At 45.6% G+C, this 26,602-nt stretch overlaps 1 protein-coding gene and 1 non-coding gene across 2 annotated transcripts; both read left to right on the top strand.

Moving 5' to 3' along the window:
* Positions 1-20,199: 20,199 nt before the first annotated feature.
* LOC125998836 (high mobility group protein C-like) lies at positions 20,200-20,694 on the top strand. The gene has a single exon (XM_049766894.1). It carries the CDS (start codon positions 20,200-20,202, stop codon positions 20,692-20,694), a length of 495 nt encoding a protein of 164 aa, XP_049622851.1.
* A 2,727-nt stretch (positions 20,695-23,421) lies between these two features.
* On the top strand, positions 23,422-23,554 carry LOC125999818 (small nucleolar RNA SNORA51). The gene has a single exon (XR_007492286.1). It is a non-coding gene; the product is annotated as a small nucleolar RNA SNORA51 (small nucleolar RNA).
* The last annotated feature ends 3,048 nt before the right edge of the window (positions 23,555-26,602 follow it).

Genomic DNA, 26,602 nt, shown 5'->3' with positions numbered 1-26,602 from the left:
TCAAAACAGCTTCAGGTGTGGCCCTCAAAAACAGTCTGCTGGCATCAGGGTAGGCAGGGATCAGGGAAAAATCGATAGATCCACCACTACCTTCAGTTAGACTCTGGAGAGTTCAGCACAGTTCTTTTCCCTATTGGACCCAGGGATGACACAGCGGCTTCAGGTTAGGCGCTTGTAAACAGTCTGCTGGCGTCAGGGTAGGTAGCGTTCAGGGAACCGTGGACAGATCCACCCCTACTTCAGTCAGTCTCCGGAAGCTCAGCTCTTTGTGTTTCTCCCAGACGGACTTAGGGATCAAAAAGCAGCTACAAGTGTGGCCCTCAAAAACAGTCTGCTGGCACCAAAGCAGGCAGGCGTCAAGAAACTGTGGACGGATGCACCCCTACTTTCAGTCAGACTCCAGAGAGCTTACTCTTTGTGCTTCTCCAAGGAGGACCAAGGGATCACAGAGCAACTTCAGGTGTGGCCCTATAAAAAAAGTCTGCTGGTGTCAAGGTATGCAGGGATCAGGGAACCGTGGAAAGATCCACCCCTAATTTCCGTCAGTCTCCGGAGAGATCATCTCTCTGTGCTACTCCCAGATGGAACTAGGAAGCACAAAGCAGCTTCAGGTATGGCCCTCAAAGATAGTCTGTTGATGCCAGAGCAGGCAGGGGTCAGGGAACCGTGGATAGATAGACCCCTACCTTCAGTCAGACACAGGAGAGCTCAGCCCTTTGTGCTTCATGATGGATACAGGGATCACTAAGCAGCTTCAGGTGTGGCCCTGAATAACAAGTCTGCTGGTTCCAAAGCAGGCAGGCATCAAAGAACGCTGGGCAGTTCCATACCTACCTTCATTCAAACTCTGGATCTCAGCTCTCTGTGCTTCTTCCAGATGGACCCAGGGATCACCGAGCAGCTTTAGATGGGGCTCTCAAAAAATGGTCTACTGGCACAAAAGTAGGTACGGGTTAAGGAACGGTGGACAGATCCACCCCTACCTTTAATCAGACTCCAGAGAGCTCGCTATTTGTGCTTCTCCCAGTTGGACCCAGGGATCACAAAACAACTGCAGGTGAGGCCCTCAAAAACAGTCTGCTGGCGTCAGGGTATGCAGGGATCAGGGAAACGTGGATAGATCGACCCCGCCTTCAGTCAGACACCGGAGAGCTCAGCTCTTTGTGCTTCAAATGGATACATGCATCACTAAGCAGATTCAAGTGTGGCCCTGAATAACAAACTGCTGGTTCCAAAGCAGGCAGGCATCAAGGAACGCTGGCAGATCCATCCCTACCTTCATTCAGACTCTCGATATCAGCTCTCTGTGCTTCTCCCAGATGGACCCAGGGATCACCAAGCAGCTTTAGATGTGGCCCTCAAAAATAGTCTGCTGGCACAAAAGTAGGCAGGGGTCAAGGAACGGTGCACAGATCCACCCCTATCTGCCATCAGATTCCGCAGAGCTCAGCTCTCTCTGCTTCACCCAGATGGACCCAGGGATCACAAAGCACCTTTACGTGTGGCCCTCAAAAACAGTCTGCTGGTGCCAAAGTAGGCAGGCTTCAAGAGAATGTGGACAGATGCACCCCTACCTTCAGTGAGACTGCAAAGACTTGCTCTTTGTGCTTCTCCCAATTGGACACAGGGATCACAAAGCAACTTCAGGTGTGGCCCCCAAAACAGTCAGCTGTCATCAGTGTAGGCAGGGTTTAGAGAACCGTGGACAGATCCACCCTTACCTCAGTCTGTCTCTGGAGAGCTCAGCTGTCTGTACTTCTCTCAGATGGACCTTGGGATATCAACGCAGCTTCAGGTGTGACCCTGTATAACAGTCTGCTGGTTCGAAAGCAGGCAGGCATCAAGGAACGCTGGGCAGATCCATCCCTACCTTCATTCAGACTCCAGATCTCAGCTCTCTCTGCTTCTCTCAGATGGACCCAGGGATCACCAAGCAGCTTACATCTGGCTCTCACAAAATGGTCTCCTGCACAAAAGTAGGGTGGGGTTAAGGAACGGTGCACAGATCCACCCCTACCTTCAATCAGACTCCAGAGAGCTCGCTATTTGTGCTTCTCCCAGTTGGACACAGGGATTACAAAACAACTACAGGTGAGGCCCTCAAAAACAGTCTGCTGGCGTCAGGGTTTACAGGGATCAGGGAAACGTGGACAGATCCACCCCTAAATTCCTTCAGTCTCCGGAGAGTTCAGCTTTCTGTGCTACTCCCAGATGGACCTAGAAAGCACAAAGCAGCTTCAAGTGTGGCCCTCAAAAACAGTCTGCTGGCATCAGGGTAGGCAGGGATTAGGGAACGTGGATAGATCCACCCCTATCTTCAATCAGACTCTGTAGAGTTCAGCTCTGTGCTTTTCCCAGATAGACCCAGGGATCACCAAGCAGCTTCAGGTTAGGCGCTCGAAAAAAGTCTGCTGGCGTCAGGGTAGGTAGCGTTCAGGAACCGTGGACAGATCCACCCCTACCTCAGTCTTCGGAACTCAGCTCTCTGTGTTTCTCCCAGATGGACTTAGGGATCAAAAAGCAGCTACAAGTGTGGCCCTCAAAAACAGTCTGCTGGCACCAAAGCAGGCAGGGGTCAAGAAACTGTGGACGGATGCACCACTATTTTCAGTCAGACTCCAGAGAGCTCCCTCTTTGTGCTTCTCCCAGGAGGACCCAGGGATCACAGAGCAACTTCAATTGTGGCACTATAAAAACAGTCTGCTGGCGTCAGGGTATGCAGGGATCAGGGAACCGTGGACAGATCCACCCCTAACTTGAGTCAGACTCTGGAGAGTTCAGGTCTGTGCTTTTCCCAGATGGACCTAGGAAGCACAAAGCAGCTTCAGGTATGGCCCACAAAGATAGTCTGTTAATGCCAGAGCAGGCATGTGTCAGGGAACCGTGGATAGATCGACCCCTACCTTCAGTCAGACACAGGAGAGCTCAGCTCTTTGTGCTTCATGATGGATACAGTGATCACTAAGCAGCTTCAGGTGTGGCCCTGAATAACAGTCTGCTGGTTCGAAAGAAGGCAGGCATCAAGGAACGCTGGGCAGATCCATCCCTACCTTCATTCAGACTCCGGATCTCAGCTCTCTGTGCTTCTTCCAGATGGACCCAGGGATCACAAAGCACCTTCAAGTGTGGCCCTAAAAAACAGTCTGCTGGTGCCAAAGTAGGCAGGCTTCAAGAGAATGTGGACAGATGCACCCCAACCTTCAGTGAGACTGCAAAGAGCTTGCTCTTTGTGCTTCTCCCAATTGGACCCAGGGATCACAAAGCAACTTCAGGTGTGGCCCCCAAAAATGTCAGCTGTCATCTGGGTAGGCAGGGTTTAGGGAACCGTGGACAGATCCACCCTTACCTCAGTCTGTCTCTGGAGAGCTCAGCTGTCCGTACTTCTCCCAGATGGACCTTGGGATATCAAAGCAGCTTCAGGTGAGACCCTGAATAACAGTCTGCTGCTTCCAAAGCAGCCAGGCATCAAGGAACGCTGGGCAGATCCATCCCTACCTTCATTCAGAGTCCAGGTCTCAGCTCTCTGTGCTTCTCCCAGATGGACCCAGGGATCACCAAGCAGCTTAGATGTGGCTCTAAAAATGTTCTTCTGGCACAAAAGTATGTACGGGTTAAGGAACGGTGCACAGGTCCACCCCTACCTTCAGCCAGACTCCAGAGAGCCAGCTATTTGTGCTTCTCCCAGTTGGACACAGGGATTACAAAACAACTACAGGTGAGGCACTCAAAAACAGTCTGCTGGTGTCAGGGTATACCGGGATCAGGGAACCGTGGACAGATCCACCCCTAACTTCCTTCAGTCTCCGGAGAGCTCAGCTTTCTGTGCTACTTGCAGATGGACCTAGAAAGCACAAAGCACTTCAGATGTGGCCCTCAAAAACACTCTGCAGATATCAGGGTAGGCAGGTATCAGGGAACCGTGGATAGATCGACCCCTGCCTTCAGTAAGACACCGGAGAGCTCAGCTCTTTGTGCTTCAAGATGGATACAGGGATCACTAAGCAGCTTCAGGTGTGGCCCTGAATAACAGACTGCTGGTTCCAAAGCAGGCAGGCATCAAGGAACACTGGCAGATCCATCCCTACCTTCATTCAGTCTCTGGAACTCAGCTCTCTGTGCTTCTACCAGATGGACCCAGGGATCACCAAGCAGATTTAGATGTGGCCCTCAAAAATAGACTGCTGGCACAAAAGTAGTCAGGGGTCAAGGACCGGTGCACAGATCCACCCATATCTGCCATCAGATTCCGGAGAGCTCAGCTCTCTCTGCTTCACCCAGATGGACCCAGGGATTACAAAGCACCTTCAATTGTGGCTCTCAAAAACAGTCTGCTGGTGCCAAAGCAGGCAGGATTCAAGCGAATGTGGACAGATGCACCCCTACCTTCAGTGAGAATGCAAAGGCTTGCTCTGTGTGTTTCTCCCTATTGGACCCAGGGATCACAAAGCAACTGCAGGTTTGGCCCCCAAAAAGGTCAGCTGTCATCAGGGTAGGCAGGGTTTAGGGAAACGTGGATAGATCCACCCTTACCTCAGTCTGTCTCTGGAGAGTTCAGCTGTCTGTACTTCTCCCATATGGACCTTGGGATATCAAGGCCGCTTCAGGTGTGACCCTGAATAACAGTCTGCTGGTTCGAAAGCAGGCAGGCATCAAGGAACACTGGGCAGATCCATCCCTACCTTCATTCAGACTCCGGATCTCAGCTCTCTGTTCTTCTTCCAGAATGACCCAGGGATCACGAAGCAGCTTTAGATGTGGCCCTTCAAAAAATGGTCTGCTGGCACAAAAGTAGGTAGGGGTTAATGAACGGTGCACAGATCCACCCCTACCTTCAATCAGACTCCAGTGAGCTCGCTATTTGTGCTTCTCCCAGTGGACACAGGGATCACAAAACAACTGCAGGTGAGGCCCTCAAATACAGTCTGCTGGTGTCAGGGTATGCAGAGATCAGGAACAGTGGACAGATCCACCCCTAACTTCCTTCAGTGTCCGGAGTGATCAGCTCTCTGTGCTACTCCCAGATGGTCCTAGGAAGCACAAAGAAGCTTCAGGTATGGCCCTCAAAGATAGTCTGTTGATGCCAGAGCAGGCAGGGGTCAGGGAACCGTGGATAGATCGACCCCTACCTTCAGTCAGACACCGGAGAGCTCAGCTCTTTGTGCTTCAAGATGGATACAGGGATCACTAAGCCCTGAATAACAAGTGTGCTGGTTCCAAAGCAGGCAGGCATCAAAGAACGCTGGGCAGTTCCATCCCTACCTTCAGTCAGACTCTGGATCTCAGCTCTCTGTGCTTCTCCCAGATGGACCCAGGGATCACCAAGCAGCTTTAGATGTGGCCCTCAAAAATAGTCTGCTGGCGCAAAAGTAGGCAGGGGTCAAGGACCGTTGCACAGATCCACCCCTATCTTCCAACAGATTCTGGAGAGCTCAGCTCTCTCTGCATCACCCAGATGGACCCAGGGATCACAAAGCACCTTCAAGTGTGGCCCTCAAAAACAGTCTGCTGGTTCCAAAGCAGGCAGGCTCCAAGAGAATGTGGACAGATGCACCCCTACCTTCAGTGAGACTGCAAAGAGCTTGCTCTTTGTGCTTCTCCCAGTTGGACCCAGGGATCACAAAGCAACTTCAGGTGTGGCCCCCAAAACAGTCAGCTGTCATCAGGGTAGGCAGGGTTTAGGGAACCGTGGACAGATCCACCCTTTCCTCAGTCTGTCTCTGGAGAGCTCAACTGTCTGTACTTCTCCCAGATGGAACTTGGGATGTCAAAGCAGCTTCAGATGTGACCCTGAATAACAGTTTGCTGGTTCCAAAGCAGGCAGGCATCAAGGAACGCTGGGCAGAACCATCCCTACCTTTATTCAGACTCCGGATCTCAGCTCTCTGTGCTTCTTCCAGATGTACCCAGGGTTCACCAAGCAGGTTTATATGTGTTCCTCAAAAAATGGTCTTCTGGCACAAAAGTTGGTAGGGGTTAAGGAGCGGTGCACATATCCACCCCTACCTTCAATCAGACTCCAGAGAGCTCGCTATTTGTGCTTCTCCCAGTTGGACACAGGGATCAGAAAACAACTGCAGGTGTGGCCCACAAAAACAGTCTGCTGGAGTCAGGGTATGCAGAGATCAGGAACCGTGGACAGATCCACCCCTAACTTCCTTCAGTCTCCGGAGAGCTCAGCTTTCTGTGCTACTCGCAGATGGACCTAGAAAGCACAAAGCAGCTTCAGGTGTGGCCCTCAAAAACAGTCTGCTTGCATCATGGTATGCAGGGATCAGGGAACCTTGGATAGATCCACCCCTACCTGTATTCATACTCTAGAGAGTCCAGCTCTGTGCTTTTCCCAGATGGACCCAGGGATCACACAGCAACTTCAAGTTAGGCGCTCGAATACAGTCTGCTGGCGTCAGGGTAGGTAGCGTTCAGGGAATCGTGGACAGATCCACCCCTACCTCAGTCAGTCTCCGGAAGCTCAGCTCTTTGTGTTTCTCCCAGATAGACTTAGCGATCAAAATGCAGCTACAAGTGTTGCCCTCAAAAACAGTCTGCTGGCACCAAAACAGGCAGGCGTCAAGAAACTGTGGATGGTTGCACCCCTCCTTTCTGTCAGACTCCAGAGAGCTCAATCTTTTTGCTTCTCCCAGGAGGACCCAGGTATCACAGAGCAACTTCAGGTGTGGCCCTATAAAAACAGTCTGCTAGCGTCAGGGTATGCAGGGATCAGGGAACCGTGGACAGATCCACCCCTGACTTCCGTCAGTGTCCGGAGTGATCAGCTCTCTGTGCTACGCCCAGATGGACCTAGGAAGCACAAAGCAGCTTCAGGTATTGCCCTCAAAGATAGTATGTTGATGCCAGAGCAGGCAGGGGTCAGGGAACCGTGGATAGATTGACCCTTACCTTCAGTCAGACACCGGAGAGCTAAGCTCTTTGTGCTTCAATGGATACAGGGATCACTAAGCAGCTTCAGGTGTGGCCCTGAATAACAAGTCTTCTGGTTCCAAAGCAGGCAGGCATCAAAAAACGCTGGGCAGTTCCATCCCTACCTTCATTCAGACTCTGGATCTCAGCTCTCTGTGCTTCTCCCAGATGGACCCAGGGATCACCAAGCAGCTTTAGACGTGGCCCTCAAAAATAGTCTGCTGGCTCAAAAGTAGGCAGGGGTCAAAGAACGGTGCACAGATCCACCCCTATCTGCCATCAGATTCCGGAGAGCTCAGCTCTCTCTGCTTCACCCAGATGGACCCAGGGATCACAAAGCACCTTTACGTGTGGCCCTCAAAAACAGTCTGCTGGTGCCAAAGCAGGCAGGTTCCAAGAGAATGTGGACAGATGCACCCCTACCTTCAGTGAGACTGCAAAGAGCTTGCTCTTTGTGCTTCTCCCTATTGGACCCAGGGATCACAAAGCAACTGCAGGTGTGGCCCCCAAAAAGGTCAGCTGTCATCAGGGTAGGCAAGGTTTAGGGAACCGTGGACAGATCCACCCTTACCTCAGTCTGTCTCTGGAGAGCTCAGCTGTCCGTACTTCTCCCAAATGGACCTTGGAATATCAAAGCAGCTTCAGGTGTGACCCTGAATAACAGTCTGCTGGTTCCAAAGCAGGCAGGCATCAAGGAACGCTGGGCAGATCCATCCCTACCTTCATTCAGACTCCAGATCTCAGCTCTCTCTGCTTCTCTCAGATGGACCCAGGGATCACCAAGCAGCTTACATCTGGCTCTCACAAAATGGTCTCCTGCACAAAAGTAGGGTGGGGTTAAGGAACGGTGCACAGATCCACCCCTACCTTCAATCAGACTCCAGAGAGCTCGCTATTTGTGCTTCTCCCAGTTGGACACAGGGATTACAAAACAACTACAGGTGAGGCCCTCAAAAACAGTCTGCTGGCGTCAGGGTTTGCAGGGATCAGGGAAACGTGGACAGATCCACCCCTAACTTCCTTCAGTCTCCGGAGAACTCAGCTTTCTGTGCTACTCCGAGATGGACCTAGAAAGCACAAAGCAGCTTCAAGTGTGGCCCTCAAAAACAGTATGCTGGCATCAGGGTAGGCAGGTATCAGGGAACCGTGGATAGATCCACCCCTATCTTCAGTCAAACTCTGGAGAGTTCAGCTTCTGCTTTTCCCAGATGGACCCAGGGATCACACAGCAGCTTCAGATTAGTGCTCGAAAACAGTCTGCTGGCGTCAGGGTAGGTAGCGTTCAGGGAACCATGGACAGATCCCCCCCTACCTCAGTATCCGGAAGCTCAGCTCTCTGTGTTTCTCCCAGATGGACTTAGGGATCAAAAAGCAGCTACAAGTGTGGCCCTCAAAAACAGTCTACTGGCACCCAAGCAGGCAGGCGTCAAGAAACTGTGGATGGTTGCACCCCTCCTTTCAGTCAGACTCCAGAGAGCTCACTCTTTTTGCTTCTCCCAGGGGGACCCATGTATCACAGAGCAACTTCAGGTGTGGCCCTATAAAAACAGTCTGCTGGTGTCAGGTTATGCAGGGATCAGGGAACCGTGGACAGATTTACCCCTAACTTCCGTCAGTGTCCGGAGTGATCAGCTCTCTGTGCTACTCCCAGATGGTCCTAGGAAGCACAAAGCAGCTTCAGGTATGGCCCTCAAAGATAGTCTGTTGATGCCAGAGCAGGCAGGGGTCAGGGAACCGTGGATAGATCGACCCCTACCTTCAGTCAGACACCGGAGAGCTCAGCTCTTTGTGCTTCAAGATGGATACAGGGATCATTAAGCAGCTTCATTTGTGGCCCTGAATAACAGTCTGCAGGTTCCAAAGTAGGCATGCATCAAGGAACGCTGGCAGATCCATCCCTACCTTCATTCAGACTCCGGATCTCAGCTCTCTGTACTTCTTCCAGATGGACCCAGGGATGACCAAGCAGCTTTAGATGTGGCTCTCAAAAAATGGTCTGCTGGCACAAAAGTAAGCAGGGGTCAAGGAACGGTGCACAGATCCACCCCTATCTGCCATCAGATTATGGAGAGCTCAGCTCTCTCTGCTTCACCCAGATGGACCCAGGGATCACAAAGAACCTTCAAGTGTGGCCCTCAAAAACAGTCTGCTGGTGCCAAGGCAGGCTTCAAGAGAATGTAGACAGATGCACCCCTACCTTCATTGAGACTGCAAAGAGCTTGCTCTTTGTGCTTCTCCCAGTTGGACCCAGGGATCACAAAGCAACTTCAGGTGTGGCCCCCAAAAATGTCAGCTGTCATCTGGGTAGGCAGGGTTTAGGGAACAGTGGACAGATCCATCCTTACCTCAGTCTGTCTCTGGAGAGCTCAGCTGTCTGTACTTCTCCCAGATGGACCTTGGGATATCAACGCAGCTTCAGGTGTGACCCTGAATAACAGTCTGCTGGTTCGAAAGCAGGCAGGCATCAAGGAACGCTGGGCAGATCCATCCATACCTTCATTCAGACTCCGGATCTCAGCTCTCTGTTCTTCTTCCAGATGGACCCAGGGATCACGAAGCAGCTTTAGATGTGGCCCTCAAAAAATGGTCTGCTGGCACAAAAGTAGGTAGGGGTTAAGGAACGGTGCACAGATCCACCACTAACTTCAGTCAGACTCCAGAGAGCTTGCTATTTGTGCTTCTCCCAGTTGGACACAGGGATCACAGAACAACTACAGGTGAGGCCCTCAGAAACAGTCTGCTGACGTCAGGGTATGCAGGGATAGGGAACAGTGGACAGATCCACCCCTAACTTCCTTCAGTCTCCGGAGAACTCAGCTTTCTGTGCTACTCCCAGATGGACCTAGAAAGCACAAAGCAGCTTCAAGTGTGGCTCTCAAAAACAGTATGCTGGCATCAGGGTAGGCAGGTATCAGGGAACCGTGGATAGATCCACCCCTATCTTCAGTCAGTCTCTGTAGAGTTCAGCTCTGTACTTTTCCCAGATGGTCCCAGGGATCACACAGCAGCTTCAGGTTAGGCGCTCGAAAACAGTCTGCTGGCGTCAGGTTAGGTAGCATTCAGGGAATCGTGGACAGATCCACCCCTACCTCAGTCTCCGGAAACTCAGCTCTCTGTGTTTCTCCCAGATGGACTTAGGGATCAAAAAGCAGCTACAAGTGTGGCCCTCAAAAACAGTCTGCTGGCACACAAGCAGGCAGGCGTCCGTCAAGAAACTGTGGACGGTTGCACCCCTCCTTTCAGTCAGACTCCAGAGAGCTCACTCTTTGTGCTTCTCCCAGGTGGACCCAGGTATCACAGAGCAAATTCAGGTATGGCCCTATAAAAACAGTCTGCTGGCGTCAGGTTATGCAGGGATCAGGGAACCGTGGACAGATTTACCCCTAACTTCCGTCAATGTCCGGAGTGATCAGCTCTCTGTGCTACTCCCAGATGGACCTAGGAAGCACAAAGCAGCTTCAGGTATGGCCCTCAAAGATAGTCTGTTGATGCCAGAGCAGGCAGGGGTCAGGGAACCGTGGATAGATCGACCCCTACCTTCAGTCAGACACCGGAGAGCTCAGCTCTTTGTGCTTCATGATGGATACAGGGATCATTAAGCAGCCTCAGGTGTGGCCCTGAATAACAGACTGCTGGTTCCAAAGCAGGCTGGCATCAAGGAATGCTGGCAGATCCATCCCTACCTTCATTCAGACTCTGGATCGCAGCTCTCTGTGCTTCTCCCAGATGGACCCAGGGATCACCAAGCAGCTTTAGGTGTGGCCCTCAAAAATAGTCTGCTGGCTCAAAAGTAGCAGGGGTCAAGGAACGGTGCACAGATCCACCCCTATCTTCCATCAGATTATGGAGAGCTCAGCTCTCTCTGCTTCACCCAGATGGACCCAGGGATCACAAAGCACCTTCAAGTGTGGCCCTAAAAAACAGTCTGCTGGTGCCAAAGTAGGCAGGCTTCAAGAGAATGTGGACAGATGCACCCCAACCTTCAGTGAGACTGCAAAGAGCTTGCTCTTTGTGCTTCTCCCAATTGGACCCAGGGATCACAAAGCAACTTCAGGTGTGGCCCCCAAAAATGTCAGCTGTCATCTGGGTAGGCAGGGTTTAGGGAACCGTGGACAGATCCACCCTTACCTCAGTCTGTCTCTGGAGAGCTCAGCTGTCTGTACTTCTCCCAGATGGACCTTGGGATATCAACACAGCTTCAGGTGTGACCCTGAATAACAGTCTGCTGGTTCGAAAGCAGGCAGGCATCAAGGAACGCTGGGCAGATCCATCCCTACCTTCATTCAGACTCCGTATGTCAGCTCTCTGTGCTGCTTCCAGATGGACCCAGGGATCACCAAGCAGCTTTAGATGTGGCCCTCAAAAAATGGTCTGCTGGCACAAAAGTAGGTAGGGGTTAAGGAACGGTGCACAGATCCACCCCTACCTTCAGTCAGACTCCAGCGAGCTGGCTATTTTTGCTTCTCCCAGTTGGACCCAGGGATCACAAAACAACTACAGGTGAGGCCCTCAAAAACAGTCTGCTGGCGTCAGGGTATGCAGGGATCAGGGAACCGTGGACAGAGCCACCCCTAACTTCCTTCAGTCTCCGGAGAGCTCAGCTTTCTGTGCTACTCCCAAATGGACCTAGAAAGCATAAAGCAGCCTCATGTGTGGCCCTGAAAACAGTCTGCTGGCATCAGGGTAGGCAGGGATCAGGGAACCGTGGATGGATCCGCCCTTACCTCAGTCTGTCTCTGGAGAGCTCAGCTGTCTCTACTACTCCCAGATGGACCTTGGGATATCAAAGCAGCTTCAGGTGTGACCCTGAATAACAGTCTGCAGGTTCCAAAGTAGGCATGCATCAAGGAACGCTGGCAGATCCATCCCTACCTTCATTCAGACTCCGGATCTCAGCTCTCTGTACTTCTTCCAGATGGACCCAGGGATCACCAAGCAGGTTTAGATGTGGCTCTCAAAAAATGGTCTGCTGGCACAAAAGTAGGTATGTGTTAAGGATCGGTGCACAAAGCTACCCCTACCTTCAGTTAGACTCTGGAGCCCTCAGTTCTGTATGATTCTCCTAGATGGACCCAGGGATCACCTTATAATTAAATTTATACTTAATAGTGCACCATACTACTCGATCATGCATTTAGGACATGATTATAGAAATAATACCATTTAATTAAAACAAAAACTCATTATTAGTACTGTTAAAAGAACTCCTAATTGTTTACCCTAGATTTTGGTATTTACTAATAAAACTATCATAGTGAGGATAAAACGAAATTGTTTGTATAGAGCAAGAAGGAGAATTTAATCCAAGAATTGAGTGTACTGATACCTTGATCCTGGACTTTCTATCTTCCAGAACTATGATCATAAACATCTTTTTTTAAGCCACCTAGACGTATATAACTAAGAGGATGATACTTGTACAGTAATGTGCCATTTGATAAGTTCTATACCATATGTCATTTCACTTAATCATAACAGTATTGTTGGATCAAGGGTGTCAGGAGCCACATTTACAGATGAAAAAAAAGAAGGTCAAAGAGCAGCTTCAGATGTGGCCCTAAAAGTCAGTCTGCTGGTGCCAAAGCAGGCAGGGTTCATGGAAATTTGGATAAATTCACCCCTACCTTCAGTCAGACTCCGGTGAGCTTATCTCTTCATGCTTCTCCCAAATGGACCCAGGTATCACAAAGCAGCTTCAGGTGTGGCCCTCAAAAACAGTCACTGGCACAAAGCAGGAAGGGGGCAACGAAAGATGGACAGATCGAACCCTACCTTCAGTCAGACTCCAGGTAGCTCCACTGGGTCCCCAGATGGACCCAGGCATCACAAAGCAGCTTCAGGTGTGGCCCTCAAAAACAGTCTGATTGCACTAAAGCTGGCAGGGGACAAGAAACGGTGGACAGATCCATGCCTACCTTCATTCAGACTCTGGACAGCTCAGCTCCCTGTGCTTCTCCCAGATGGACCAGGGACCACAAAGCAGCTTCAGGTGAGGTCCTCAAAAACAGTCTGCTGGCGTCAGGGTATGCAGGGATCAGGGAACCGTGGACAGATCCACCCCTAACTTCCTTCAGTCTCCGGAGAGCTCAGCTTTCTGTGCTACTCCCAGATGGACCTAGAAAGCCCAAAGCAGCTTCAGGTGTGGCCCTGAAAAACAGTCTGCTGGCGCCAAAGCAGGCAGGGGTCAAGAAATTGTGGACAGATGCACCCCTACCTTCAGTCAGACTCCAGAGAGCTCACTATTTGTGCTTCTCCAAGTTGGACCCAGGGATCACAAAACAACTACAGGTGTGGCCCTCAAAAACAGTCTGCTGGCATCAGGTTAGGCAGGGATTAGTGAACCGTGGACAGATCTACCCATACCTTCTGTCAGTCTCCGGAGAGATCAGCTCTCTTTGCTACTCCCTGATGGACCTCGGAAGCATAATGCAGCTTCAGTTGTGGCCCTCATAAATAGTCTTTTGTTGCCAGACTAGGCAGGGTCAGGGAACCGTGGATAGATCCACCCCTACATTCAGTCAGACTCTGGAGAGCTCAGCCTCTGTGCTTCTCCCAGATGGACCCAGGGATCACACAGCAGCTTCAGATTAGGCGCTCAAAAACAGTCTGCTGGCATCAGGTTAGGCAGGGATCAGGGAACTGTGGACAGATCCACCCCTACCTCAGTCTCCGGAAGCTCAGTTCTCTGTGCTTCTCCCAGATGGACCTAGGAAGCACAAAGCTGCTTCAGGTATGGTCCTCAAAGATAGTCTGTTGTTGCCAGAGCAGGCAGGGTTCAGGGAACCGTGGATAGATCGACCCCTACCTTCAGTCAGACACCGGAGAGCTCAGCTCTTTGTGCTTCAAGATGGATACAGGGATCACTAAGCAGATTCAGGTGTGGCCCTGAATAACAGTCTGCTGGCTCCAAATAGGCAGGCTTCAAGGAACGCTGGACATATCCACCCCTAGCTTCATTCAGTCTCCGGATCTCAGCTCTCTGTTCTTCTCTCAGATGGACCCAGGAATCACCAATCAGCTTTAGATGTGGCCCTCAAAAATAGTCTGCTGGCGCAAAAGTAGTCAGGGGTCAAGGAATGGTGCACAGATCCACCCCTACCTTCCATCAGATTCTAGAGAGCTCAGCTCTCTGTGCTTCACCCAGATGGACTCAGGGATCACAAAGCAGCTTCAAGTGTGGCCCTCAAAAACAGTCTGCTGGTGCCAAAGCAGGCAGGGTTCAAGAGAATGTGGACGGATGCACCCCTACCTTCAGAGAGACTGCAAAGAGCTTGCTCTTTGTGCTTCTCCCAGTTGGACCCAGGGATCACAAAGCAACTTCAGGTGTGGCCCCCAAAACAGTCAGCTGTCATCAGGGTAGGCAGGGTTCAGGGAACCGTGGACACATCCACCCTTACCTCAGTCAGTCTTCTGAGATTTCAGCTCTCTGTACCTCTCCCAAATGGACCTTGGGATATCAAAGCAGCTTCAGGTGTGACCCTGAATAACAGTCTGCTGGTTCCATAGCAGGCAGGCATCAAGGAACACTGGGCAGATCCATCTCTACCTTTATTCAGACTCCGGATCTCAGCTCTCTGTACTTCTTCCAGATGGACCCAGGGATCACCAAGCAGCTTTAGATGTGGCCCTCAAAAATGGTCTGCTGGCACAAAAGTAGGCAGGGGTTAAGGAACGGTGCACAGATCCATCCCTACCTTCAGTCAGACTCTGGAGAGCTCAGTTCTCTATGATTCTCCTAGATGGACCCAGGGATCACCTTATAATTAAATTTATACAAAATAGTGCACCATACAACTTGATCATTCATTTAGGACGTGATTATAGAAATAATACCATTTAATCAAAACATACACTAATTATTATTAGTACTCTTAAAGCAACTCTCAATTGCTTACCCCAGATTTTGGTATTTACTAATAAAACTATCAAAGTGAAGACAAAACGAAATGGTTGCTGTCTATAAACCAAGAAGGAGACTTTAATCCAAGAATTGAGTGTACTGATACCTTAATCCTGGACTTACTATCTTCCAGAACTATGATCATAAACATCTTTTGTTTAAGCCACCTAGACGTATATAACTAAGTGGCTGATACTTGTACAGTAATGTGCCATTTGATAAGTTCTTTACCATATGTCATTTCACTTAATCTTAACAGTATTGTTGGATCGAGGGTGTCAAGAGCCACATTTACAGATTAAAAATAACAGAAGGTCAAAGAGATTAAATCATTTGTTCAGGGTCACACTGTCCCTAAGGTCCATAAGAAGAATGCAAACCAAGTCGTTTTAAATTCTTTGCTCATAGCAGAACTTCAGTACACTAGAATAAAATTAAGCCAAGACATTTACCCATGTCTTAGTAACAAAATCCATAACTATCATGGTTTTATCATCACTGTTGTCAGCACCTTTAATATCATCATGGTCTACGTAACAAGTAGCTGTCTAGATCTTTTTGTAAGACTTTTGAAACGTAACAGTTTTTCTCCCAAACTCATAATCTCCTGCTAAAATTACAAAGAAGCCAAACAGCTATACAAATCTTGGAGAACTATGTCCTTTCACTGTGTACATCAAGGTAAAACTCACAAACTCATGATCTGCTAATTTTAAAGGTAGAATAGTGATGAAATTTGTAGGTTGTCTAATGAGTCTCAACCAACACAGTGTCAAATTTTGGGAAATTTCCATTTGCAGGCTTATGATAGTCAAATCCTATAATATTCACTTCCAGAGTGGTGCCCAAATAAGTCACTTTCAAATAATGAGAACCTTTCAGTATCCTTCCTCGCCTTATCTTACAAACCACAAAACAAGTCACAAATCACAGAAGTGAGGTGGCATACGAGTTAATAGTCCAGCTATGTGGAAATTGCTATAACTGCAGCTGATATCTGAATACAACTGCACAAGAAAACCCCAACTACAGCCATTTACAACCCTGCCATTCATGATTTTTCTGACTTATAAAAACTGTGAATGTGGGGCCGGGCGGTGGCTCTAGAGGTAAGGTGCCTGCCTTGCCTGCGCTAACCTTGGACGGACCGCAGTTTGATCCCCCGGTGTCCCATATGGTCCCCCAAGCCAGGAGCAACTTCTGAGCGCATAGCCAGGAGTAACCCCTGAGCATCACCGGGTATTTATACACACACACACACACACACACACACACACACACACACACACACACACACACACACAAAACCACAAAAAAAACTGTGAAGGTGAATCAAGGATCATTGCTGTTTTAAGGTACTAAGTTTTGGAAATATCTGTTCTTCAGCCATAGTTAACTATTAACTTTTTCCAATATAAAGCCCAATGAGCACAGCTCTTTCCATTTTGCAAACAGAAAGGCTGCAATCTAGTAATCTCTTATTTGAGAAACACTTGCTTTAAGGCAAGTGCAAGTAAGCAGGTATATATAGAATAAACATTAGTGGCAAGAAACATGTTACAGTGCTTTAAATTGTGAGCAGGGAAACTGGAGTAAAAAAAGGACATGCTAGGTTCCAAATAATCCCTACCTTTTCCAAATACTATAAGAGAGAGGAAACTGCTCTCTGGACCAGTCCATAGCCTTTATCTACCCTTCAGCTTACTATCACCTACATTGCATGGTATCAACAGAGTCTTACATGTCCCTTCAAGGATAGAGGTACCAAAGTAAAACTGAAATTAAAGTATTTGGTTTTAATATATCATTAGACCATAAGACTTAAGTCTCAGAAGTTCAAGAATACTAATTGTGGGAACATCTCTTTTTCTTTTTGAGTTATAAGTTCATTTTCTTTGTGTAATAATCCTCATCACTGTATCTGATTATACAAAAAAGAAAAAATAACTTACTAACAAAAATTATTTAAATAATGTTTATTATCGTTTTTTAAGGCAGATGATGCTAATCCAGATATTTTCACTTGAAAAGAAACATAATGACATACACAATAAGTAGAAAACATTGCTTCTTATTGTAAGCTACATCACATTAAATAAAATATCTTTTTTCTTATTATACATTTAGGAAAAAATAATTATTAAAGACAACTGATAATGGATTACTTGTATTTTAAATCCTCCAAATTAATTTTACTATAAATCCTCTTAAGGAAATGAATGAAATGCATTAAAACAGGCATATTTAATAAGTGTTTAAATTATCAAAATTAATTTAATACAACAGGAGTTAAAGTGTATTCAAAATAAACATGCACTATTTTCCTTAGCCATGAGACTGTCAAACATGGAAGCTCTCAAGGATCAAATCCATGAAAGAATACAGGCAACATTATTTAACATTTTTTACTTGAATTAAATTTATATACACAGTTGCAAAGTCGTTAGTGTTGAGTTTTCAGTTATTCAATGTTCCTAAACCGACCCCTTCATCAGTGCACATTTTCCACCACCTGAAGACTCTACCAAAAGCTTCTAGGAAGAATGCATTTTATACAAAATTGGCAGGCTACAAAATAAATTCTCAAAAGTCTGTGACTTTTACAAATAATGAAGTAGAAGTGATATTACAAAAACTACCCCATTTATAATTATGCCTCAAAATATTAAAATCAACTGAAGAGGTGAAAGACATATATGGAAAAAACTACAAAACACTACTTCAAGAAATAAAAGGTGGCACAGGGAAATGGAAAATTTTTACCTTCATGTATTGGGAGAATTATCACCATTAAAGTGGTAATATTCCCCAAAGCATTGGACAGATTTGATGCTGCTTCTATATAGATACCCATGATATTTTTTAAGGAAATAATTCAAATGCTTCGGAAGTTTGTATAAAACAATTGCCCATCACTGAATATATAAAATACTCTTTGAGGGAAAATATGGGAGGCATCTCTTTTTCCAACTTCAAAATTTACTGCAAGTTGTAATAATTAAAACAGTATGGTAATGGAATAAAAAACACTTTCAGATCAGATTAATATAGCTGAATATACTGAGACAGATCTGCAACTATATGTAAGTTAGTTTTTATATAGGACCAAAAATTAATAAGTGTGTTAGGAAATTTGAACAACTATGTATAAGAAAAAATAAGTCAGACCTCTTACTCACACACTGCACAAAGGTCAAATAAAATGGCTTAAAAACTTTAATATAATAATTGAAATGATAAGGAAGAACTCTCCATGACACTACAGCTAATGGCATCTTCAAGGATAGAACACCATTGACCAAGCAAGAAGTGCAAATATAAGCAAGTGGGATTACAATAAATTAATAAACTTTAAGTAAGAAGTGAGCAGGATACAAAGACCACCTATAGATTTAAAGAATGTATTTACTGTATACTCCTGTGATATGAAGTTAATATAAAACAGTTTGAACCTTATAAGAAAAAACATCCTATTCCAAAAAATAAGGAGAATACATGAACAGGAGCTTTGTCAAAGAATAAATACCAATGGTCAAAAGGCACATGAAAAATGTTCAATATTATAGTCTTCAGGGAGATGCAAATTAAATGACAATGAGATATTTACATCAAAAAGAACAAGACTAGTGAGTTCTGTTGTGAATGCAAGGAAAAGGAATTCTCATTCACTGTGAATTGATCCAGCCTTTTTGGAAAACATTGATATTCTTCAAAAACCTAAAAATTGAGCTTCTATATGAACCATCAATACTATATCTGGGATATACCCTAGGGACCAAAGAACACAATGTGAAAAGGTTTGTGCACTCCTATTGTATTCCTCTGTACATTACAGCACTGTTTACAGTGGCCAGAATCTGGAAACTACTCAAATGCTTGAGAACAGATGAATTTATACAGAAATGGTGGTACATCTACAATATGGAATACTACATAGCTGAAAGGAAAAATGAAGTCATGGAATGTGCTTATATATGGATATGGAGAATATTAAGTTGAAGTGAAATGAGACAAAGGTAGAGGGATAAGCATAGAAGGTTCACACTCAATTTGGGATATAAAATAGTATGGTAATCATAACCAAACACAATAGAGTTGTGAGCCAGATGCACAATGTGTATTGGAGAAGGAGTAGGTATTGAAACATTGTACGACTGAAAATCAATCATGAGCAACTTTATAGCTATCTTAGAGTGATCAGTGATTCTATTAGAGATATTATTTAAAAACATGTAGACCAAAGTGAAAGTAACTATGAACATCATTCAACATCTAAGATAATGGAAATTTTGATGGGCCTTCGAGACTCAGCAAAACGTTTAACTGTTGGATTAAGGGAGAAAATAAGAAGGTGATTTTAAAGCAGAATTTGCTTGCGTTTGGTTTATGTAGTATCATGTTTGCTATACTTAATTCTTTGTTTTTGCTGGTTGGGAGATATACCTTGGTGTATTTAGGACTTTCTCCTGTCTCTGTCCTCAGAAATCATTTTTCCTGTTGCTCAGGAAATTATATAAATTATAGGGGATTGAACTCAGGCTAGCCTATTGCAAGACAAGTGGCCTACCCACTGTACAATCAATTATATCTGCCCGACAGCTCTGATTTCTGAGATCCCTATTTTGCATGAGCATCCTGTGGAAAAATACTCAGAAAGCTAAGCAAATATATTCAGCACTGGGTTTGGGAATGTGACTCCCCACAGAGCATGAATGTGAGTACTACAGTAATCTCCAGAAAGTACCGCAGCTAGATCATGTTTGAACACCAACAAATATAGAATACAACTACTGTTAAAAACATAGAGAAGAATCGCAACTAAGGGAGCCAGAGTCTTGGCGAGTCCCACAGCCAAATAAAAAAAAAATACTCTACCCATTTGGGTGAGGGTTAACTAGAACAATTTGAAAAAAAAAAAAAAAAGGTAACGGTCACAACCAAAGATGTGTGTCTCCCCCTCATCTGGACATCACAACCAAAAAGGAGGGAAGAATGTGGGCAAAAAGAAAATATATAACAATTTAGTAGAGTGGTACTCATACTAGAGATTGCAAAACTTGACTTCATTGTAAAAAAAAAAAACACGAGTTATAATGTTCTACTATTTTTTTTTTTTTTTGGTTTTTCTGGTCACACTCGTTTGATGCTCATCGGTTACTCCTGGCTAAGTGCTCAGAAATTGCCCCTGGCTTGACATGACATATTTGCTGGGGAAAGTTTCAGCGGGAACCATGGCAACCGGCTGAGCCCCAGGCTCTGACACGCACCCAGAGATGTCACAAAGGCACATTGTGGGGCGACGACGGCCATCAGGGCAGCCACCGCAGGCCGCAGGTCAGTCCCAGCACCGCGCTCAACACCGCGACAGGACACCCAGGGTCATGGCGGTAAGAAAAGGGTCCCCGGGCAGGCGCCAAGCCCAGCCTCGGTGCCAGGGACGCCGGCGAAGCCGACGGTCCAACCTGCGTCCTAAGAGGAAGATAAACAACTACGCCTGCTTCGCCCGCGAGACGAGGAGCTACGACCCTTCAATGGAAGGCCGGAAGAACATCAAGGCTCCGAAAAGACCGATGTCGGCCTTCCTGCTGTTTTGCCAGGAATACCGCCCCCAGCTCCGGGCCGACCACCCCAACCTGTCCCTGGTGCAAGAGTCCCGCCGCCTCGGAGCCATCTGGCGCGGGCTCGGCAAGAAGGAATACGAGCGGTTCGCCAACTTGGCTGCTCAGCTGCGGAAAAAATACCGCAAGGACATGAAGAAATACAAGAAGGCGGCTAAGAAGATGTCTCTGCGCCGGGAGAGAGTGGCCGGGAAGCGGCGCCGGGAGGAGGTGGAAGAAGAAGACTCCGACGACTCGGAGGAAAGCATGGATGACTAGGGGTGCCCAGTCGTTTCCTGACCCCCTTTCCCTAACACCCCTTTCCCTGACACCTCCTTCCCCTTGGGAAACACCCGTTTCCCAACACCCAATGTCAATAAAGACAGCTCAAGATCTGCTTGGCTCAGTGTCAGATGTTTGTGCGCCATGGCAGGGCAGCCTCCTTAGGTTCCTCGCACAGCTTGGTCTTGGAGTTGCCTCTTCTGCTGGGGTCTGGCAGACTCTAGTCTTGCCCAAGGGCTGTGGGAGAGGGCAGTGGTTTCCTTGGAGGGGCCACGGCAGTCGAGTGGAGCACCTGAATCTAAATCCAAGTCAGAGTTCACATTTCTGAACACTTTCCAAGCCAAAGGTCCCTGTGTTCTCACTGTGCAGGCAGTGTGGGAAGATATTGCAAGACTTTATCCCAGGGGTGGCAAACACGTGGCTCCCAGCCAAAATGAATGCGGCTCTTTGCCTCTTATCATGATTTTGTATACTGTGTCTCTTTGTCAAGTTTGGATTTTGTTCTGCTGCTTCTGAGGAGGACCTCTGAGGAGAGATCTCCGAGGGCTAGTCCCGCCCCCAGGCTGCGTCATCCTGTCTCCCATCCCTCGGAAACTACTGCACGGGCCAACGAGGAGGGGGGTGTGTCACATGTTGTGTCACATCTTGCTGTTAGTTCTTAGTATGGAGGACGCAGCACACCCTCACCATCACTGCAGGATTTTTACCCTCATTCAAAATGGCAAAATGCAATATGTGTTTAATATATTATTGTTAAAATTAGAAGCTTTTATGTGGGTGTTTGTCTGTTTTGGCAGGTCACTGTGTGGTGTGGCTCTCTGACTCTCACAGTTTAAAATGTTGGCTCTTTGTGTTGTACTTGTTCTCCACCTCTGCTTTATCTGGTCATGTTCATTCTTGAGGGTGGGGGATTAGATGTGTCTTAGAAAAGACCTATCTGGAACAACTGAGGAGACTCAAGATACTTGTTTTAATCGTTAGAGAATTTAGAAACAGGGTTTTCTGCTGCTATTAAGAGCTGCGAAAAACTTGGGTACTTCAGCTAGCTAGAATAAAACAAAATGACAATACTCCCCAAAGCTTTGTACAGATTCAATACGTACTCTCTAAAGATACCCATGCCATTTTTTCAAAGAAGTGGATCAAACATTTCTGAAATTCATTTAGAACAATAAACAACCTCGAATAGCTAAAGCAATACTTGGGAAAAGGAATATGGGAGGTATTACTCACCCTAACTTTAAACTATATTACAAAGCAATAGCTATTAAAACAGCATGGTATTGGAATAAAGACAGACCCTCAGATCAGTGGAACAGGCTTGAGTACTCAGAGAATGTTCCCCAGATTCACCCAATTTTTGATAAAGGTGCAGGAAATCCTTATTGAAACAGGGAAGGCCTCTTCAATAAGTGGTGTTGGCAGAACTGGCTAGCCACTTGTAAAAAAGCGAACTTAGACCTCCAGTTAACATCATGTACAAAGACAAAATCCAAATGGATTAAAGACCTAGATATCAGACCTGAAACCATAAAGTATATAGAACAACATGTAGGTCAAACACTCCATGACATTGAGACTAAAGGTATCTTTAAAGAGGAAACTGTACTCTCCAAACAAGTGAAAACAGAAATAAATAAATGAGACTATATTAAGCACCTCAAAGGAAATAGTGCCCAGAATACAACAGCTACCCACTAAGTGGAAGAAACTATTCACCCAATATCCATCAGATAAGGGGTTAATATCCAAAGTATACAAGGTACTGACAGAACCTTACAAGAAAAAAAAAAGTCTAACCCCATCAAAAAATGGGGAGAAAAAATGAACAGATACTTTGACAAAAAAGAAATACAAATGATTAAAAGGCACATGAAAAAATGCTCCACATCACTAATCATCAGGGAGATGCAAATAAAAACAACTATGAGTTACCATCTCACACCACAGAGATTGACACACATCAGGAAAAATGAGAACAAGTCAATTCAGACTTATGCGGACAGAAAGGAACTCTTATTCACTGCTGGTGGGAATGCTGTCTGGTCCAACCTTTGTGGAAAGCAATATGGAGATTTCTCCAAAAGCTGGAAGTTGAGCTCCCATATGATCCAGCTATACCACTCCTAGGAACAGAAAAGTACAATACAAAAATCTCTTTCTCACACCTATATTCATTGCAGCGTTATTTACAATAGCCAGACTCTGGAAACAGCCTAGATGTTCCACAATAGATGAATGGTTAAAGAAATTTTGGTACATATACACAATGGAATATTATGCATCCATCAGAAGAGATGAAGTCATAAAATTTTCCTATACATGGATGTATATGGAATCTATTATGCTGAGTGAAATAAGTCAGAGGGAGAGAGATAAACACAGAATGGTCTCCCTCATCTTTCGGTTTTGAGAGAAATGAAAAACATTTGTGTAATGATTCTCAGAGACAAAATAGAGGAGGACTGGAGGGTCCAGCTCCCGACACGAAGCTCACCACAGGGATCATTTAGTGCAGTCACAGAAATAATTACACTGAGAACTATCATAACAAAATCTGACTGTATGAAGGAAGTAGAAAGCCTGTCTAGAGTACAGGCTGGTGGGGGGTGGAAAGAAAGGACACTTGGGATATTGGTCATGGGAATGTTGCACTGATGAACGATATATATATATATATATATATATATATATATATAAACAAAAAAAGAAAAGAAAAGATAAGGCCTCCCAATTCTTACCACAGGCTGTGTTCTTTACACTGACTGTATAGAAAGAGGAGGTATAGTAAATGCACCCCATATACACCTCAACACAGCCCCTTTGCCTTGTCTGTAATGTGAATTGAGGGACAAAAAAATATTCCCCCCGGGGAGTAGTCTCTGTATTCAATAAAAACAGCAGTTCTGTCAGGCAGCTTGCTCTCCAAATGAAGTAGAAGACTGCCAGACTACAAATGTTTGTCTCTCAGCCTGTTTTCGATTATTTCATGTGCGACTTTGATTCAGACTTATCAGCTACGGTTGTAGATACAGTACATGAAATGATTTTGCAGTTAGGGTTTATTTTGTTTGGCACCATTTTTGCCTCTTGGATTTCTACAGCAGCCTCTTTTCAGAGAGTGAAAGAATTCTCTTATTATCTCCCTCACTAGTTGTTCTTTGCTTTTCCCTGTTTCCTCCCCATCTGGTATGCCTCTATAAAACATATTTTTTGTCATTGTTCATTAAATACCTTATATTTTCATTCAATGTTTTGTCTCTTGTTTCCTAAGTGACTTTTTTTGTCATTGCTGGCTTTTAGTTTTTCTTCAAGTTCCTCTATGCAATTCTCCGCATGTGTAATTCTGCTATTATGGCTTGCTAACTTGTTTTTAATTTACCTTAGTTTCATTTGTATGGATTCTCTTATCTTCTGTAATATTTCTTCTTTTAACTGGTTGAATTGTTCATCTATATGCATCTTAATTTTGCAGGCTAATTCTTAAATTTGCTAAGACATTCATTGCTAATTTTAGGTCCTTATCTATTGTGCTCAGGGGTTTTGGTGGATTTGAAAGCTTGCTAGGATTTTTCTTCATGTCCCCAGCTGCTAGTGTCTTCCTTAGTTTACCCATATTTCTTTGCATTTCTTGGTTTTGAATTCTGAAGTTTCAGGGTATATATAAAGTAGTCTGCTGAACTGATTGTATTGGAAGTGATTAGAGGTATATCTGATTTTCAGCTTATTTTTCACAGACAAGTGAGGTTATCTAAGTATGACAGAAGTATTGCAAACTACTTCATTGTTTTGTTTTTCTGGGTTTTGGGGGGGGCTGTGGATTATCTAAGGGAAAGGAATGTTAGGTTTGACCGGTCTAGACCTATATGTTGTAGGTTAAAATGTCTTTGCAAGGATGCTGATGTCTTTAGGGTCTGGAAACAGGGTAGTCATGGGGTGGGACAAAAGGGATGGGGCAAAATTCACAAACCTAAGTCTGGGCAGAATTTACCTTTAAGGTTTGTTGCTTTTTCTCGGTTCTGAAGGTGTTTAGTATGTGAGTTGTCCTGGGGGGATCTGATGCACCTAGTAGTGGTCCCAGGGGTCCCAGTGGTGCCCTAGCCAAGGCAGGGTCCACATAGTCTGGGGACAGGATGGGGGTGGGTGGGTCAAACCTGAAATTATTTTATTTTTCTATCTCTATATTTTATTTCTCAATTCTAACTGGGATCTTCTATTCTTGCTTTTAATATTTCACTAGGTACTTAAAATAGTGTCTGAAATTGTGTTTCCATTTTGTAGCTTAATTAAAAAGACTATTTTATTTTGGAAATAGCCTCATGCTACAGAATTTTGTCATCTCCTAGTGCTCATATTTTTTGTTTTGATTATTTGTCTTAGAGAGCAAAGACATTTTTGTTAACAAGATTGTAAAATATATACTACACTTAGACTGTTCATAGATTGTAAAATTGGGTGGTATTAATGCAACCAGGCTCAAGAAAATCAGGTGTTCTTTCTTAGCCTATATGAGAATTTATGCTCAATTGTATGAGGGGTGCTTGATTTAATAGTGACATAAAAAAAGAAAAGCCTCAGAATAGATTAAACTGGACCCCCAATTTGGAATATATATTAACTGACTCCCAGGCCTAGAATAGTGGTTCTCAATGTAGCCTGGCCAGTATTCTCTCAGAGAACATCTAACAACATGTAGAGTCTTGGATTTTCACAGTTGGAGAAGGAAAGTTGTATTGCTGGCATTTGCTGTCCAGATGTTAAGGGGGTACTTCTAGATTCTCCAGTGCAGATGATAATTTCCTTCTCTACAAAAGAAGTTTCCAACTTCAAATGTCAAAGGTGCCTAGACTGAGAGATCTGGCCCAGAATTTATACCAGGGCTTCACAAAGTACAGCCTGTTGGTCACATGAGGACCACCGATGTTCCTATACTTTTAAACTATATTGGGGGAACTTTGTGTTCCTATAACCTTTCCTATACACAAGTACTACAGCATAAATGCATAACATACATTTTAAAAACAGTCTAAGTACATTAAAATACACAGTAAAACATTTTGCAATTGAAAATATTAACTATAAAAGACAACAAAACACATTTAAATTATAAAGAAAATGACTTAAGACAAAGATGCAGGCGGTTAGAAATTAGATGTTTTAGTTGGGCTAAGCTGTATTACCTCCCTATTTTTTTAAACCACTAACTCACTAAAACTTATCCCATCACCAACTATGAGTGAAATATATGACTAACCACTTAGTCCCTACACTTAAAATCAAAGGGGGAAATGTTGGTGTACCTATCTGAGACCCTGGATTTGGTGTAGATACCTAAGACCCACCCATTTCTGGGAGGGGGTCTTGGGAACCGGATATTAGGTGTGACCTTACCTGCAAGACCCGGCCCATTCCTGGGAGGGGTCTTGGAATAGGTAGATAAACCCTGGAGCCAGGGGATTAGGGGCCTTTTTGCCCTGCTGCTGCGCTCTCTGGCTTTTGGGTCGTTGCCTCTTTTGGTCTTGAACCAGAATGGAGGTCAAAGGAAGATGGAGTTAAGATGCAGGGTAGCTAAGAATGGCCGAATGCTTGAAAGGTTAGGAGATAGGCCACACACCTGTGGTGGTTAGGGCATGAATAAAGATGATGCTTCCTAATGCCTGCCTGTGAGTGATTTCGCCTTTCACCTGGGCCTGGGACCCCCGGGCTGGATGGGGTTGTGGAGCCACGTGGCCTGGGATGGCAGAGAGAAATCCATCGCCACCGCCATCCAGCCCCATCTTTAATTATTTAATTCAACAACCGAGGACATTTATCTGACCTACTGGGTGTTTTTATTTATTTGATTGTTTGCTGTTGTTGTTTTGTCACCGCTGCCTCTCCTGCTTAGCAGTTAACTAGTTCCAGG

This window comes from Suncus etruscus, chromosome X, assembly GCF_024139225.1.
Source record: "Suncus etruscus isolate mSunEtr1 chromosome X, mSunEtr1.pri.cur, whole genome shotgun sequence".
Taxonomy (NCBI): Eukaryota; Metazoa; Chordata; class Mammalia; order Eulipotyphla; family Soricidae; genus Suncus; species Suncus etruscus.
Note: the sequence above shows the minus strand (reverse complement) of the source record. Positions and strands in the feature narration are given on the sequence as shown.

Coding starts and splice junctions, on each gene's coding strand:
- LOC125998836 (XM_049766894.1), top strand. CDS start 20,200: ATGGCGGTAAGAAAAGGGTCCCCGGGCAGGCGCCAAGCCCAGCCTCGG.